The sequence below is a fragment of the Penaeus monodon genome, chromosome 3, assembly GCF_015228065.2.
Source record: "Penaeus monodon isolate SGIC_2016 chromosome 3, NSTDA_Pmon_1, whole genome shotgun sequence".
Taxonomy (NCBI): domain Eukaryota; kingdom Metazoa; phylum Arthropoda; class Malacostraca; order Decapoda; family Penaeidae; genus Penaeus; species Penaeus monodon.
In genome coordinates this window covers 19,035,828-19,048,327 of record NC_051388.1, presented here as the reverse complement: position 1 = coordinate 19,048,327, position 12,500 = coordinate 19,035,828, and the positions used below count along the sequence as shown (strand labels likewise).

The following is a 12,500-nucleotide window of genomic DNA, read 5'->3' as shown; positions in this document are numbered from 1 at the left end:
CTTCTCTATACTGTCTAGATTCCAGACGTGCAACAATACTCTCCAGCTGCCGCCGGGCTTCACACTGTGGGAAGTTCTGCATGTCATAGTAGTTTGGAGAAACTTTTATCAGCCACTCAGCTATAAAGAAAAAAAAATGTTAAGTTAATTTCATGCCCGTAAAATAGTACAGAAAATCACACTCTACCTCCAACATAAAATGTTGGACTGTCCTAGTTATACTGTACTTTGAAATAGAAAATATCCTCTGTGTACTTATGACAAGAAAATTGTTAACATCACTATCTGACGGACTTACATAAGCAAAAACATAATTCACACTTAACAGTAAAACACAATTACGTTTGACATACAATGATGGCAACAAAAATTGATGCAAGATCATTTGAGAACAAAAATTGATGCAAGATCCTTTGAGAACAAAAATTGATGCAAGATCCTTTGAGAACAGTTTTCTCACAGCTGATAATCCATTACATACACTTTTTGAAACAAATAAGTAGTTTTGAAAAACAATACATGATGCATGGCTGATTTTATTGTTGTGCTACAATGTCATTTTCAACGCATGGACTCTGCACTTATATCATTTACAGCATGAAAATAAACAATAGCAAAACTAAATTAAACACCAAAGACAAAGCAAACCCAAAAGGTTGACATTAATGGCTGTATCACATTATTCTTACTTCTCTGCAAGCATTTAGTAACAGCGGGACTTTCTACAAAAATACTTTTGAATATTTCTATATGTATTGTCTTGTACAAGTAACACTACCTAATATCAACAAAATGGTCCTTAAAATTTCCATCTTCACAGTAAAGAGAGATTGAAACATTTGCAAATCCATCACTCCATTAATGACACTAAAATTGGCTTGCCTGCATTACTGTACAAGCTTAAATCAAGGTATCAACAATAATCATAATCCTCTCTTTAAGAATAAGATCTCTATGAAACAATAATAAAGTGCAAAACAGAAAAAAAGAAAAAGCTAAGAATATTCACTACTCATCACAAAGTTATCAAAAGTGTCATCTGGTATATCTACCAAAATTAATTTAGTAGAAACTGAACCAGTAGTTTTACTTGTTATCAACATCATCATACTTTAAATACTTACGTTTTATATCTGTAACTGTGCGGATGTAGTTTTTCGTGGTTAGGACAAACTCATTGTAAAGGACCCACTCTGGTTTGTGGTCTAAACAAGTTGATGGGTGAAGCTGCACAACCTGGTTATCTTTGATGGTCATGTAATGCCCAGTTCTTTCAAGATGAGCAATCTGAAATATGAAATATATTACCATAAATAACATTAAATAGCATTTCAATCAAACAGAAAATTTGATAAATGTTGATTCTTTTATCTGCATCTTAAATGTATAATAAATACTTTTGAAACAACAAATGGTCTTAATGTAGTACTTATCAACCTGTCTTACTTTGCCAACTAGCAAACAGAATAGCATATATCAAAATTAATAAGAAGTTCCCCTTTAAAGATACACTACATATTTCTGCACATACACTACTGCTCTTCTATTCTTGATGGCTAAATATAAAACATAAAAAGCTACAAACAATTACTGGATAAGCAATTCTGATTTTTACCTTGTTCATTTTTATATTACAGTGTATCATATACTGATCAATTACTATAATACTACCTGCATGAAGAACCCTGATACAAGAGCCTTGCGGATGTTAATGTAGTAGTCACGAGAATTGAAGTCAGTTGAGGTACGTTTGAGGCTGAATCGGTCCATGATCCTGGACAGCTGTTGCCGAACGTTATCAGCTGATTTGAGTGAACGGTAGTTGACAAAGTTGTCATAGCACCACTGCACATCCTCCATATCTACCGGAGTATAATGGATCAGGGAAAAAAAGAATTGTAATTAGTAAAGATTCAGGTTCAAAAGAAAGAAAATCCCCAAGATACAAAATCTTGTAATGTGCTTTAAGGATTCTAGAAACTTAATAGGAAATTCCAGCACATATTATTTTTCTTTTCTTTATAATGCTTGCTTTCAGCCATGAAAGAATATCAAGGTTACTTGACAAGCAGCCATTCTGATCATTTCAACAAATTCACACATATAATGTTATTTTCTGCTAACCCTTAGCCTCCTCCTTGGTCATGGCTCCAGTGACAGGTCATTCACATCATAACTGACTTAGATGTAGCTCTGGGCAATAAGTCCTTCACATCATGTAACTATGATGCTATGATGTATGCATTACATTTTATATTGTTCTTTATAAGGTATCCTCTACCTGCATGTCACATGCCCTGGAGCATTGCCCGAGGGAGAACAGAACATGTATTGCCCTAATTGGCCATTGCTTTGTATAAAGGACGATATTTAGTACATAAATTATTCGCCTGCTATGCCTGGAAGATGTCACACACCAAAACATTGTGCTATCTTTCTGCTACAATTAATTTTTAATTAACCTTCACTCTAACATGATCGTCTCAAATACTCGGATTGATATGTGGCACTACACTAGTGTAACTGTCTTGAAGTCTGACAAAAAGGGAAGTACTGAAATCATGGGAGTAGCAGCCTTGTATGAAGCTGCATACAATCACTTATTTTATAAGAATAAGATTTGCAAAAATAAGAGAAAGTCCTCTTTTTAGCCCTCAATAAAACATTTTATCTTGTGCACAGAATGTAAAATACTCAATTTATTGAAATGGACTAGTGTACATAATGAGGCTACTCTGGGTTCAATCTAGCAACTAAAATGAATATCAAGCAACTTTAAATATGCAGAAACCTTAAAATCATGTTTTAGATGCAAATGATACAAAAAATATATAATTTTGTTGGTGCAGTGCATCTGAAATAGCACATGATCCCTTATGAGGCCCAGTGAACCCCAAATTCTTCCAGAGGCATTGAATTAAGTAAAAGAATAAACTTTATTAATTATTTTTCTACTTTAATATATTAGAAGTGCATACTAACTTCATTTACAAGCTCCTTTCATAAAATGCCATAGCATACAAAGATAAAGAATAATATGCACTGGTCTTCTTTACGACTTATACTTCCATGCTGATTAAAAAAAAAAAAAAAAATCAATGGCTACATGCAAAAAATGACTTGTATAGCACCTTTCTTACAAACAGCTCTTTTGGTAATGAAATGAAAATGTCCACATGCTGTCCACATAATACTCTATAACACACGTAAAATAAGTATTCCTTTAATTCCCAACCATTTTCTATTTGGACAACTATGAATATTTTCAGCAACAATATTTCTTTTAAAAATCTGAAGTGGACTTATCGGCTCTTTTACTTTTTAATGAAATTGTGATGTTTTTGTTTTTTTTTCATCCCACTCATTCTATTTTACAAACATTTTATTATGTAAATAAATATATGCTTTAGCAAACCTTCTACAACAGAAAATAAAAGAGCTACTAAAATACAAGACCTAAGAAAAAATATGTTTTATTTTCAAATACTCACTTTGTTTGAAGGCATGGTAGACATTGAGCAGCGTAAGGTGGTCACCATCAATGTGGGCGAATCTCATCTTGGCCTCGTCTGCAGCCTTCTTAGCCTCATTAGGGCGCACAAAGCACTGGGGTACTGTAGCAAGAATTGGGAAACCGACCCGGCCCCACCACAGCCGCGCATGACGGCAGGAGAGGGAGGGTACGGCCCAAACATTAAGCCTCACCCTCCTCACAAGGCGAAGGGCAGCGCCCCTCCTGGCTTGCTCAACACTTTACTTCAGCCACCTAGGGGAGCTACACCAGATTAGAACCACAACCTCCAGAGATCCACACCATAATCAATCCTATTTGGCCATAAATTCGCGAGTTTTCTCCAAAAAAATCTCCTGATTCCTTGCTGATGTAGCCTGATGCTTCTGAACACCAGTCAATTTCAGTCAAGATTACCTTGGGGGACTGATGGAAAGATGTGGTTCTAATACAGTGTGGCTCATTACAGTGACGATTTACTTCAGCCGTGCTGCACTTGTGTAGTGCATAACAGTTCCCACTGTCTTACTACCAATTTGATTCAAACTTTCCTCACTACCTATTTCAGTTACTATCTGGAGCATGTAAGCTGGTAAAAAAGGATTATAAAAGTTTGTCCTTACCTATCTTTCCATGATTTAGTTTGATAAAGGAACTAAGTACTATTAAAACCTATCCAGTACAAAACCAAATTGAAGAGAAAGAATAAAGATTTGACAATTATTTATGAAATTGTTCATCATTCATTGTGATCCTTTACTTTTTGGAGTTTTAATCTCTTTAGCTAATTCTAAGCAATCTAAAAATACCATTACCTTTTAGTAACTAACCTGAGAGCATGGCAGTGATAGACAGAATTTCATTTGAGCAGTTGAAATCGCAAGAAGCAATGACCATCTTGGCCAGCTGGGGATCAAGTGGGAACTCAGCCATAATTGCACCTAATTCAGTCAGATTACCTGAAAAAAGAAAATAATAACAACAACCACCACTATCATCTGACCCTTGTACTCATTTTAGGCTTTGTCTAAAAGTATCACTTCTATTAAAAGTGTTAACTTATTCTTGCTATTTAACTGAATGAAGGTAGGACATACAATAATCTATATCATGCTGCTACTCCTATACAGGTACACTGACCATCATCATTGAGGGCTGCCAGGTAGTTTAGCAGCTCCAAGGCTCTCATAAGTGTCTCAGGTGCTGGTGGATCCATGAAGTCAAAGTGCACAAGATCATCAATGCCCAATTTCTTCAGCTGTAAAACTACCGAGCCAAGATTTGATCTGAGAATTTCTGGGTAGGTATTGTCCTGAAAGAGAAAAGAGAAAGATGCCAATTACAGTACATTTACATAGTACATTTCTTGTTTTTAGTAATAAAAGAACAATTTTCTACTTTCTTGATAAAGCATACACACATAAAATTTTTTAAATCAAATCTGCATATTCTGAAAAAATCAAAAGCAAACTTTTAAAAGTAGCTTATGATAAACTTAAAATACAAGGTAACCCTTACCTGCATCTCATTTTTGAAAGCTTTCTCTGTGTATAAGCGGAAACATTTGCCAGGTCTGGTTCGACCTGCTCGACCAGCACGCTGCTGAGCAGAAGCCTTACTGATTGGTGAGACCAACAATGATTCTACACGGATTCTTGGATTGTACACCTGTAACATAATCATTAATTAACATACATATACCACAAGAACTAGAGTTAGAAATCTAATATCAAGATGAAAATAGCTGTACATAAATCTTTAATAATTTGTCTTGGGATCTTACCTTCTGTTTAGCAAACCCTGGATCAATCACAAACACAACACCATCAATTGTTAGTGATGTTTCTGCAATATTTGTTGATACCACCACCTTACGACCAATAGCGCCATTGGGTTTGTTGGGAGGTGGAGCTTCAAAAATTCTTTGTTGGAGATTGGGAGGGAGTGTTGAATACAGAGGAATACATTTGAGCTCTCCAACATCTGGCCCAAGAGCATCTACCTCTCTCTTGATGCGCTTACATGCTTCTTCAATTTCTTCCTGACCAGTAAGGAACAACAAAACATCCCCAGCTATTTCTTCACAAATGTGTATCTGTAAAAAATCAAAACATCAATGACAACAATTCATTCAATATTAATTTCCATTTAACATCAAATTCATTACTAAATATATCTAAGTTTTATTCACTAATATGGTAATCCTGAATTACCTGTATGACAGTTCTAATGGCAGCTTCTAAGTAATCCCTTTCTGGCTCTGGTGTGTAGAAAATTTCGACAGGATGAGTTCTGCCAGGGACATTCAGTAGGGGGGCTTTATCAAAGTAATGCTGGAATTTACCAGCATCTAAAGTGGCAGACATAACTACTAGCTTCAAGTCACTTCGTTGCTTAAGAACCTCCTTCAAGACACCCATGAGGATATCTGTTGCTAGTGTACGTTCGTGAGCTTCATCAAGCAAGATGACCTGTTTAATGAAAAATATTTTTATCAACTTAATCTGCAAAAAAGTATATTATATTATAGTATAGTATAGTACATTATCTATCTTAAAAATTAACCCTTTCCCGACAGGTAGTATTCATAGTGTCCTGGGCCTCGCTGCCAGGGGCTTATATCGTCGCCCTGGCATGCGCGACCACTCATGCCAAATACCAGCATCCCATGCTGTTTCTTTGTAATACTACCAGCATATGTTGTATTTTCAGTTTTCATTATTTTCTAAAGTCTCTACTTGCCATATTTCCTGATAAATTGAGACTGAAGGATATTTTTCTTGTTATATAGACTCCATAGTTGATCATTATTCGCTCTATAGTCTGAATAAAATAAGCAGTGTGTGGCATCATGGAGTTGAAATCTTTTTCTTTTCTTTTTTTTTCTTTTTTTTTTGCATAGCAAAAATGAGTATTAAAAACGACTTAATCACACTTTCAGTGGCAGAAAAATAATATTTTGCCGTGATTGTAACAAAAAGAAAAATCATGGCATGTCCATACATACACCATGGCATGTACGTACATGCCCCCGGCAGATAGTCCCACCATGCCATGGTATGTGCGTACATGCCACCCGTCGGCAAAGGGTTAATGTTTAAAAGAGGAATTCTTAAAAATTATAATGTTTTCTTATATTTTCTTTTCCATTAAAATTATTTTTTTTCTCCTGGTTTAATCCCTCCCCTATCAAAGAATAAATCCACTGCCTTGCATTAACTGCTTACACTTCAAGGAGTTAAAAACAGCATTCATTATATGAAGACAATTTTGAGTGTGACAGCAAAATGGCAAACTGACTCACATATCTAAGTACAATTTGTGGTTTCACCTAAACTAATAATCCCATTTGTTTATGTAAATATATCTAGAACAAACAAAAGGCTCACCTGGTAATTTTCAAGCATCGGATCACTCATAGCTTCTCTAAGTAACATACCATCTGTCATGTACTTGAGAACAGTCTTTGATGAAGAACAATCTTCAAAACGGATGGAATAACCAACCTCCTGTCCAAGAGCTACATCTAATTCCTGGAAAATATTGGACACTTTTAGATTATATGAATGAAAACAAGCAATAAAACAATAAATCAGCCCTGCCTTCTAACCTAAATTAGAATTTAATGCCTTGTGACCCAGGGCTTTTTTTTTTTGTTAGTTACTTCATATGCTACACAGTTCTACTTCAAAATGATCATCCATTTTATAAAACTTAGCAAACGATCAAATGAAAAGGGAAATCTCAAAAGAAATTTACAATCTGACTTGAAAGTCAAAACAGAAACAATGAAAAAGACAAATCATCTCAACTAGCCCTACAGGATAAACAAACACCTTACCTCCGCTACACGTTGAGCTACTGACATGGCTGCTACTCTCCTGGGTTGGGTACACGCAACTCCTTTCTTTCCTTTCGACCGAGCAAACTCAACACACCACTGGGGCATCTGTGTAGTTTTACCGGATCCGGTCTCTCCAACTAATACAATGGTCTGATGACGGCCCAACAACTCAAAGAATCTATTACGGTATTCCCATACTGGCAAGCCAATTCTTTTCCTGTGGTAAAAAAATAAATTTTTTATGTAAGATAATCTTTCTTATGAACATTTACTGATTTTCATCTCCTCATAATTATTAATAAAGCACGTACCTATATAATTCATAATATCTTGGTGTATATGGCAGATTCGTAAAAGGATTAAGAGACATCGCAACAGCCCCTCTCTGCTGATGGCCATATCCGGAATTAGCACTTGCATTTCCATGGCTATGGTAACCACTGTCTCTGTCTGAGTCCTTTTCATAATCTCCTTGATATCTGTTGGAATAAAGCAAGTTTGTTAATGAAATCATATTTTGCAGAAAATCTTTTTCAGTACATCTCAGTGTTACGTGCAAATTTTCAGGGAAAACCCTATTTACATCCACAGGTATATACTTCCTTTGTGGTACTGATCTGTATCTGCAAGAAAATTAAATACAAAATTGTAACATGAATTTTAGTTGTTCCATGTTCAGTTCATTTCTACTCAAGTTTAACCCATTCACCACAGATTTATGTACTGTCCCCAGCAATTTTTTGTTAGTTACATACAGATAGCTCCACATGTGACAGCCAGCAAGGAGTCAATCAGTAGGTCCTAGTGACTGACCCTGATTTCCCCATTCCTTGAATTGGCGGGAAAATGTGTTTTTCTTTCTAATATAATTAATATCAATACTGTAGTTATTTTTATTGATATTATTATATGTAAATTGTTATTAAAATCTTGTTAATATTAAAGACAATGAAATAATACCAAAGACATTTTCCAAAATGTCAAGGAAAAGGGTAAACAGGTCAGATAGTTAGCTTGGACTAATAACTGACTCCTTGGTTACTAAGCACTTGCAGAGCCATCTATGAGTAAAGACAATAAATGAACTTATATTACAGTAGGCAGAGGTTAAATGCGAGTTTAAATGCAAGTGTATGTGTTCACATGCATGCACATGCTCGCTCACTCACTCAAAGTATCTGGTATGTAAACATCGAGAGCTTCTTAGGAAGGTCAAAAATGGTTCTTCATACTCCCAAGAAATTAGAACCAAGCTTAATACCCCTTAAATAATGCATGAGCCCATAGGTATTTCACATTCCCCAGTGTTAATGTGTTCATCTATACACAAATATTTATCTTTTTCTTTTTTTTCTGACAAAACTATTAATAATAATAATAATGTAATATTGGCAAATGCTGAATGCCACTTGCCTAAAGCTATCAATTTTTTCATACACTTATCATTTCAAGCTCTTGACGCAAAATGAACCGAGTATGATTTCTTATGTTGGGTGAGACTATGGATACATCAATTTTATTGTAAAGTTCAGAGAAAATACCAAACTATGCATTATTTGAGTGTTATATTAAAGTCTACAGTGCCCTTAAGGTACAGTTGGATTAATTATATTTATTAAAAATCCCTGGCTAAGGAAATGAGTGTAATCACAGGAAGGCATTCAGGAGCAGACCCCAAAACTAGGGAGAAGTGGTAATAAAGAGAGTATCTGTTGGCAGACCTATAGGCTAGAAAAAGAGGGTCTGGTTCATACACTGATCTTCACATTAATGTTTGTATTTAAAGTGAGGTTCATTAATTTCATTTTTTTGTAATATGTCTCATTGCAGCTTCCATCACTGAATATTCTTTTTTCCATTTTCTTTTACTTTTTGAAATGCAACTTCACCTCAGATTGAAATTTGCAGTATTTATAAATTTTTGTAATTATTAGGGAATCTGCCATATCTGATTGGCAACGGAACCCAGACAGGTTCAAGGGCCGGACTTAACAAGTCATGGGAGTTCTTAGCAATTCATATTGTACTTATTTATCAATTCTGTTACCAACTACTGCTATAATTTCTTAGGGCACAGTCTTAGGGGATAACCATCAGGTTTTCATGCTTATCAATGTATGGAATGGTTACCCTGATGAAAACCGAGGCAAATTTCTTCAAAGGCATCTACCAATCTTTTTCTAAGTCCCTCATTATGTTTACATGGCAAGAATAAATACCACTCTGACTCTATAACTCGTTATTACAACTGTCAAATAGTTGATGTATTACTAAACTCTTGTGAAAATTATTATTTTGTAATCATCAACCCCTGCTTTTCTAAATTTATGTAGTTAACATTTATAAATAGTTCTTTAACATACTTATACAGTTATTTATATAATTCTTTACAATAACCTTCTACAATTGCACATTTTCACTACCAGAATATTTGACAGTGCCAGGAAATTCCATTCCTTGACAAATGCTGGCAAGAAGGTTTTATTTTCAGTGCATCAAGTCTGGGTTATCATTAAAACAATATAGTGGCTATGCAGATGAAGTGGATATTACTAGCCGGCAGTTTGATATACGATCCCGTCAAGTGTCCCACATATCAAAAAAAAAAAAAAAAAAAAAAAAAAGTAATTGGAAACCACACGATTTAGACAGTAGATGAAAGTGAAGAAATGGTATGCTGTTTTCAGTGAGCAAATTATATGTAGAAACAAAGATATAATTTTGCAATTAAATCAAAAAAAAATTTAGTTTCTACTTGATGTAGTAAGATTTTATCCTCATCCATTTTGGGTCTTTTATCCAAGGCTATTTATACTTTTATGGTGTAAATACCATATGGGTCCAGGGAGTCAAGCCCCCTGGCTAAGGGGATAGATGAGGTACATGGGATATATCAACTATGGTCTAGAAGCCAGAGCCCCTGACATGGATCTTTTGATAGTGTGAATGCCAGGTTTTACTGAAAGATTGGTTGGATACCACAGAGTTTTTCCAAAAGTTGGCCCAACAGCCCCTAGTCTTTCAATGACAGCCAATGATGTCGGACAAATTCACAGTTTCATTATCCTATTTTCAGCGCTTTGTGTGTTACTTTCACTTTTTTTTCTATATTCATTTTATTTCACCCATAATTCCCTGATATACTCCATGCCCTCTCCTATTATCAGGAATACCATATCAAGATTATTGTCTGTGAAGACCCAGTCAAAAAAAATTATTCTTTGGCAGATATTGAATTTCAATACCCTGGTTAATCTTTATAGTATGAATTCACTAAGCTAAGGCAAACTGAAAACATTAGTTACCAATACTACAGCTGTAGGTATAAGAAATAATCTGCAGATTTGGAATCCTATGGTGGGGGACAGGGGAAGGAGCCCCTCATTGGTGTTAGATAAGGTTGCTTGGTTAGAACATTATGTATAGGGAAAAAAAAAATGCACAGAGGTGGTTGGCCTGATTTTTGCTGAACCCAAGAATAGTCCCTTGAAATTCAAATCAGTTCCATCATGGCTGGGCTGTGCAAGATGCTGGAGAAAATTATTAACCCCAACCTGACAGATCACATGTACAGGTGTCATAACATACCACTTGGTCTATGGGGTACAGCCATATGCACCAGAGCTGTGGAGCAGGAAGTTCCTCTACATGCAGCAGACTACCATGCCCAGTGTCAAGACATTGCCAGAAATCACCAGAGTTTATAACACATAGGTTTCTGATACCCATCAGCATTGGGCTAATAAGCAAAATATCAAGGCAATAACAAAAAAGTGGCAGATAGTGGACGCAATTCCCACCAACAGCGAGAACTAGGAACATGATGACTCACAAGCTGGCCATTCCAGATTTACAGGTTAGAGAAAAAATATCAGTAAGAGTTTCATATATATGCCATGGCTCTATCCTGTAGAACATATGAAGATTTGGCATACCAGGCAGGGGTTAGGGGGGCAGCAAACCCTCTGAAATGGGATTTACAGAGCAAAGTCCCCCGATTACTAAGGATGTGTATCGCAGTAATTAAATAAACAAAAGGTTCTTTGGTCATTTGCATTTACCCTGCAATTTCTCTGATACTTGTCATGCCATCCCCAGCTATTAAGGCCAATATCAGAGCCAAGCGAGTGCCAGAGTCACTCAGATCACAACGAGAGCGATCAGAGAAAAAAATCTTCACCTGGAAATCAGTGTTAGGAGTCATTTCCAAATTTCACAAAATTCACATAACTTATCATTCCAGACTAAGATTTAAACTATTATTAACTTGGGCTTTTTCTCTCATATTCCCCTTGAGACTATGACTGTCTAAACCTTCTCCTCGCTAAGAATATACGACAAAATATGCATAATGGGAGCGATATGTCCCCTCACAGCAGCATTGAGTCATGGTTATGGAAACCCCAATGACACTAATTTCCACACAAAATGAACGATTATCTCCCCTCCCGTACTACGAGACTCGCTGTTCACCGTCGTAATACCTACTTTTCGCAGGAGGAGAAGCCGAAGTGAGAAATCCCCTTCCCCGAAAACCACATGTAAAACCCAAACAATGTTTCATGACGAGCCCACAAAACCCCCACACTACAGCCTCGGACCCTCTGAAAATCCCCTTAAAAGTCCCTCTTACCTCTTCTTGAGCGTCGATGGATCAATGTCTATTTTTCGTTTGGACATGTTTCTGTGCAACTTCCCCTACTTCACTGAGAAAATGGGTTTAAATGCTGTCGTCTTTTGGCCCAGCGTAGTCTTCGTCTCTCCCAGGGAAGTTTGAACTTGGCCGATGGTTCTTTTTCGCCGCATGGTCTTTGGTTGTAATTGGAAAAAAAAAACACTAGGATGCACGGTTTTCATGAATACTGTACGTGTATTTGATTAGATTTATAAAATTCGCCTTCGCGTTTTATCTCGACGTCCAGAAATATGTATATGAATATTTTAACGTAATGTATACGTTTGGGATTCCCTCGGTATTATCTTAAGTATCGTGTCCTTAAAAGATTAATTGCTAGCACTATTTTGTTTGCTTTACTGTTTAGACTAAATTGATTTAATAACACGGCATTCTCGTTATTGGGTAGGGTCATTTGGGGCGAAATAATACGAAATGAAGCAACAACACTGCTCGACATTCGAATGCTT

The 12,500-nt window shown here is 36.0% G+C and overlaps 1 protein-coding gene across 1 annotated transcript in view; it reads right to left on the bottom strand.

Annotated features, from left to right (window-relative positions):
* LOC119593067 (putative pre-mRNA-splicing factor ATP-dependent RNA helicase PRP1) overlaps positions 1-12,172 on the bottom strand; it is a 12,966-nt gene extending 794 nt beyond the window's left edge. The window contains exons 1-13 of the mRNA XM_037941984.1: positions 11,989-12,172; positions 7,667-7,834; positions 7,353-7,572; positions 6,901-7,044; positions 5,725-5,982; positions 5,295-5,606; positions 5,030-5,179; positions 4,652-4,823; positions 4,342-4,470; positions 3,492-3,614; positions 1,672-1,862; positions 1,125-1,287; positions 1-120 (exon numbers count right to left, since the gene is read on the bottom strand). The exon at positions 1-120 is cut by the window's left edge and continues 794 nt beyond it. Coding sequence (XP_037797912.1) covers positions 1-120; positions 1,125-1,287; positions 1,672-1,862; positions 3,492-3,614; positions 4,342-4,470; positions 4,652-4,823; positions 5,030-5,179; positions 5,295-5,606; positions 5,725-5,982; positions 6,901-7,044; positions 7,353-7,572; positions 7,667-7,834; positions 11,989-12,035 — 2,197 coding nt within the window. The 5' untranslated portion in view covers positions 12,036-12,172. The remainder of the gene's footprint in view (positions 121-1,124; positions 1,288-1,671; positions 1,863-3,491; positions 3,615-4,341; positions 4,471-4,651; positions 4,824-5,029; positions 5,180-5,294; positions 5,607-5,724; positions 5,983-6,900; positions 7,045-7,352; positions 7,573-7,666; positions 7,835-11,988) is intronic.
* Between the last annotated feature and the right edge of the window lie 328 nt (positions 12,173-12,500).